At 36.9% G+C, this 6000-nt stretch overlaps 1 protein-coding gene across 5 annotated transcripts in view; it reads left to right on the forward strand.

The window, feature by feature from the left end:
• The window catches only part of myo1cb (myosin Ic, paralog b), a 47966-nt gene that overhangs the window by 30990 nt on the left and 10976 nt on the right, over positions 1 to 6000 (forward strand). For all 5 annotated transcript variants that reach the window (XM_067364282.1, XM_067364284.1, XM_067364285.1 and 2 more), the window contains 4 exons: positions 2344 to 2542; positions 3011 to 3091; positions 3349 to 3528; positions 5956 to 6000. The exon at positions 5956 to 6000 is cut by the window's right edge and continues 54 nt beyond it. In XM_067364282.1, coding sequence (XP_067220383.1) covers positions 2344 to 2542; positions 3011 to 3091; positions 3349 to 3528; positions 5956 to 6000 — 505 coding nt within the window. The remainder of the gene's footprint in view (positions 1 to 2343; positions 2543 to 3010; positions 3092 to 3348; positions 3529 to 5955) is intronic.

Below are 6000 nucleotides of genomic sequence, written 5' to 3' on the forward strand. Positions count from 1 at the left end.
GCTTTTCCACTGTTTATGCAGTGTTACTGACATCTGAATGTCCATTTAAGCTCTACCAAAGGAATGTTTTATTTTAATGCTATCAGAAAAGGAATCTGAAGCCACATTGCACATACATTATAACATCAAGAGACATTATTAGAAATATTAAGGCATGCATTTTAATTAAGATATTTAGTAATTATTATTTCTATTATTACTTTAAGTGCTATACATATTTTAATTAATATTTTAATTGTGATGTTGTTTTTTTTATTATTGTATTTTAATTTAATTTTGAAATTTTTTTAGTTTAATTTTTGCATTATTTATATATGCAATTTTTAATCTGTAAAGATTTGTATTTATCTACTTAAGCAACTTGTTTTTAATGTTTAGTATTATTATTAATTTATTGTTGTTATTATGTGTATTGAGTCTATTATTATTTATTACTCTGTGTGTAAAATTTAAATGAAATCAAAATCAAGCAAAAATAAAATGCAATAATAAATAAGCAATAATATTATATTATTGCCTATTTAGTTATTGTATTTTAATTTTTGCTTATAATTAATGTGATTTTATTGTATTTTAATTCTTTGAATTTAAGCAAATTGAATTAATGAAATTAAAAGGCTGAAAATTATTAAAATGAATCTTAATTTCAAATATATACATTTTTAATTAGGGGCCAAGCACAGAATGTGCAAAGGCACCTATTGTATCCATTGGCGTTCTTTATTATTATAATTCTGCTGCTTCTTCTTCTTCTTCTTCTTCTTCCGCTCTTTGAGTCTATGGCAGCCCATAGAACCGTATGGTAAAAAGTTGTGAAATTTGGCACACAGTTAGAGGACAGTCTGACCTTTGTAGCAAATTTGGAGTCTCTAACTCAATCCCTCTAGCACCACCAGCTGTCCAAAGTTGCACTTATGTTTATGTTAAAAACTTTTGAACCGTGAGGGTTAGAAACAAATTCTTTTTCCTCTGATTCCTTGGGTCAGGCCGAATCGATTGCATCATTTTCCATCATGAAAAATTTTCCGTCATTTTGAATTTTCTGAAAAACTTTTTCAAACTCCTCCTAGGCCGTTACTCCAATTTTCACGAAAATTGAACCAGATCATCTTCAGACCATACCGACAAAAAGTTATGGAATTCAGGTTGATTCCTCAAACCATTTTCAAAAAACACACGAACGAATTGTACGTAGAGCTTCCGAAAGTAGAAGTAAGGCTGTATCTCCGCAATGCTTTATTGTATTCAGACCAAACTTGGTACATGTCATCACAAGCATGACCTAAGGCATCATGCAGTGTTTCGGCGCAGCGCCACCTACTGGTCCAGAGATATGAAAAATGGATATTTTTGCTTATAACTTCTGATGGGTTTATCCAAAAATCATAAATTTGGTCTCACTGGATTCAGGGCATCATACAGAGTTTACCATACCAATTTTCCGATATCAGACATTTTGGCCGTCGGCCATTTTGAATTTTGTGTTAAAATGCTGTATTTTACGAACGCATTAGCATATCGTTACGAAACTTGGTATGGGTCATCAGCACAATGCCCTGAAGAAGCCTGAGAAGTTTCAGACCAGCGCCACCTTGTGGTCAAAAGTTATAACAAAATTTACAAAAGTGCTAATAACTTTTGACTATATTAACCGTATTGAAACTGGTCTCAGTAGATTCCTTGGGTCATGCCGAGAAACACAGATATAAAATTTGCCATAGTCGGCTGAACTTCCTGTCTGCCATATTGTTTTTCTTTAAAAACCTACATTTTTTAACTCCTCCGAAATTTCACCAAAATTGACCCGTATCATCTTCAGACCATGCCGACAAAAAGTTATGGATTTCAAGTTGACACATCAAACCATTTTCATATACCGGAACAAAGAATTTGAGGCATGAAGCACAAACGACTCTTGAAGCTGTATCTCTGCAATGCTTTGACATAATGACACCAAACTTTGCAAGTGTCATTGTTCCCTCACTCTGACCATACCACGACAATTTGGACACAGCGCCACCTATTGGTTGAAAGTGATGAACCAGTAAATCCTCATTTTTGATCCTTTTTCAGCTCTTTTGCCTAAAATGATCTTAATAGTTCTTTAATTGCTCACTGTTGCTGTTAGTCTGATGCTCCCAGCCATGTTGGCTGGCTTCTTGTGCCGTTTTTGTGCTTGGCCCCGTAATTGCTGCTTGCAGCTATATTTTAGATTTGTAATTATTATTATTATTGTGGTTATCATTATTATTGTATTATTGTAATATTTTTGATAAAATAATTTTACTTTGTGAAATCTAATTATTTTATAACATTTATGGTCTTGACATGTTCCCTATACAGTTATGCCGTGGCTGATAATGCGTACCGCTCCATGCGGACTGAGAGACGGGACCAGTGCATCCTCATCTCGGGTGAGAGTGGTGCTGGCAAGACAGAAGCCTCCAAGAAGGTTCTGCAGTACTACGCCGTCACCTGCCCTGCCAGTGATCACGTGCAGACCGTCAAAGATCGCCTGCTACAATCCAACCCTGTGCTGGAGGTAAACATGTACACAGCACATTTTACTAATCTACAAATGCCAGCATATAGTGGTGAGATCAGTATGCGCTGTAATTTTTGCTCTGGACTGCTGCCATAGTGGAAAGTGCTCTGAACGACTCTCAGCGATGCCAAGGAAAAGTTTATTCTGAGCAGTTTGTTGTCCCGGTTTCAGTATAAACCTCTTCTGTAATTATACACCACTGCTATTATCCGTGCGATAAGACTGGGACATACTTGAAGGACATCTAAAAATGGGAAGGCCAACGGAAGCAGTGCAGACTGCCGTTCTGACAGATGTTTTGCAGATGTGGTGCTTCCCTGTAAATTAGCAGTGTGTGTGGATCTAGTGTAGAGTGTGTGTATAATCGTATTTATGTACATTATAAAGATTGTTTTTCTGTATGCCACACTGAATTGTTATATTAATTATTTTTCCTTCACATATTGTTTGTTTTCCTTCTCTCAGGCTTTTGGAAATGCGAAAACTTTACGAAATGACAATTCCAGTCGCTTTGGGAAATACATGGACATTCAGTTTGACTTCAAGGTGAGTTTGATAATTTGTTTAACAATATTAATGTTGTTACATGATCATCAAGCAAAGCTCACGTCTCAATTGCTGTGATCCACCTTCTGTCGATGCACCTTTACCCCTACAATTTTCTCCTTGGGTTGGGGATTTGGCTGCATCCACCTGCGTGTTTACGTGCTTGTGTGTTTGTGTGAAATCATGCGTGCTTGCATGCGTGTCAGAAACCCGGTATTATCCCCTCTGCTTCTCCCTTTGGGTGTCCCCGTTGGCAGGGTGCTCCGGTAGGGGGTCATATCATAAATTACCTGCTGGAGAAATCACGCGTGGTACACCAGAGCCACGGCGAGAGGAACTTCCACATCTTCTATCAGCTCATTGAAGGAGGAGAGGATGATCTGCTGAGGAGGCTGGGCCTGGAGAAGAACGCACAACAGTACCAGTATCTGGTGAAGGTGAGACAGACCTCACACACTTGTTATGATTACCGCAGATGTCTGAGGTGGAAAGAAAGCTGTACGTTTAAGAAAAAGCTGTGGCTTAGTAGTTGTGGGTCATGCTGGTCAAGTAAAAGATGCTGGGTAAAATCTGACCCTCTGTCTCTGTTTGTCGTCCCTTCATTAATTATGAAAGCTTGTATCCACCTCAGTTTAAAAAAAAGGTAATTGCAATGTGACTTTACATCTCACAATGTGATTTTATATTTCACAGTTGTGACTATATCTCGAAATGTGATTTTAGACTGTATCTCGCAGTGTGACATTTTTTTATTTTTGGTTATAGAGTGCAACAGTTGGGTCCCAGAAGTAAAAACTCCATTCAGTTTCTCCATAGGGAAACTGATTTTTAACGATAACATGTGAACCTTTAAAAACAGCCTTACTGTCAGCTACGAGGTTTTGAATTGATTGTATTTGCTTCTGTTGAAGCCGATAACCTGCATTATTTCTTAAAAATAATAATAAAAAAAAAATCTTGTAAATTTTAAAATAGTCATGTTTAACAGCAGAATTCATGGTGAAAAACTACATTACCCATGAGTCGAAACAAGCAAAACAACCAAAAGATCTCATTAGCTCCACCCACTCCCATGAAGCACTGCAAATTACATAATTGAGTTGGTCAAAATGCTTAACTATTTGAATGTATATGCATATTTTGCAACAAACTTAAAATATATATTTTTTATATATACAGTATATAATCAACTTTTTTTAAAGGTGCAATGTGTACATTTTAGGAGGATCTATTGACAGAAATGCAATATAATATATATAACTTCAGTTTTATGTTTTCAGTGGTGTATAACGATCTTGCATAATAAACTGTTGTTTTTATTATCTTAGAATGATCTATTTCTACACTGTGGGTCCCCTTACATATTAAAGGTGCTCTAAGTAATCCTGGGTGGAGTAACTTCTTGTTGACGTTCGAAGTGTTGTCAAACAAAACAGAGGCTAGCTGGACCCTCCCTCCTCCTCCTCCTCCCCCTCCCCTCCGTGCTTCCTGAAACAGTCATGAACGTGCATTTAAAATCATTCTTGTCGGTTATTGGCTGGAGCATGTTTATTATGTTTTGTGGTCCAGGCTGCTCCAGTTTGTTTTTGTTGCCGTTTTCGGAGCTTGTGGCGACTACAGAGACCGTGTTTTTTTACAGTGTGTTCAGGGGACAGGCAGCTAGTGGATAGTGAGGAGATGTTTGCTGTATGTGACAAAAAATGTTTTGGCCTAAAAACGTGCGACATCACTTGGAGCACCTTTAAGTCACCATTTTGTGCTGACATGTGTCTACAGTAGCCCTAAATGGACAAACTGCTCTACAGAGCGCATTTCGTCACTTTGTTGTTGTTCTTCTAAATCGTTTGTGTTTTTAGAGGCAGCTTGCATCATCACTAGCTACCCTGAAAATGCAAGAAGAAGTAGTAGTAGTAGTAGTATTCTGGTTTATTAGAAGCAGAGATGGTTCTTTGTTAAAAGTAAGAAGAAACCTCATTGCTTGACTGGCTACTCTCTGCTGTCTCAGGCAATGACATCTTTGTCCTGTGTCGGCCACCGTAGCTTCTCTAAGTGCTTCGAAAGGGAGGGGTGAGCGGTGGACTGAGCAATTCGCAACCTCACCGCTAGATGCCGCTAAAATTTACACACTACACCTTTAAATGGGTAGTTTTATATTTATCCATCGTTTTTAATTTGATTATGCTGTTTGTAATGCTTCATGGGATTGTAGTTCTTTCTATCACTAAATCCATTAAGTACAGTCTTGTACCTTTGTGTTTTTTTCTGATTTTTAAACACTTTTTTTCTTCAAATCAAAGTGTTGTGATTCACCTTTTTCATCTCTTTATTTCACATTATTGCGACTTTATATCTCACAATTGTGACTTTTAATATATTTAGTTTTTAATATCTTGTTATTATGACTTGAGTAATGTCAACGTTGTTTCTCATTATTGGTTTTAAATCTCACAAATGTGACTTTATTTGTCGTTATTGCCGCTATATCTCACAGTTGCGAGTATTTATTGGTTTTGTAACTTTATTTCCCACAATTGCGATTATTTAAAAAAAATGTCTTATTTCAAACTTTTTCTCAGAATTAGATTTTAATTTTTTTACTGTGAGGTGGAAACAGGCTTTCATTATTAATAAAAATGTCAAAAAAGCCCCCCTAAAAATTTCAGTTCAGTTTACCACACATTTATGTTGGACCTGTGTATGATTATTCATCATAAATGGCATCATAAATTTTCCCACAAGTATGCAGGAATGTCCCTTCCTCTCGCTCCCCTGGTGTTTAATAGAGGAAGTCAAGAGGAGCCCCTCCTCCCTTGGTTTCCTCTGTTGTGCTGAGTGAGTTAGTGTGTGTGTGTGTGTGTTTTTAGGGTAACTGTCCCAAAGTGAGCTCCATAAACGACCGAAATGACTGG

This window comes from Chanodichthys erythropterus, chromosome 17, assembly GCF_024489055.1.
Source record: "Chanodichthys erythropterus isolate Z2021 chromosome 17, ASM2448905v1, whole genome shotgun sequence".
In the NCBI taxonomy this organism is placed as follows: Eukaryota; Metazoa; Chordata; class Actinopteri; order Cypriniformes; family Xenocyprididae; genus Chanodichthys; species Chanodichthys erythropterus.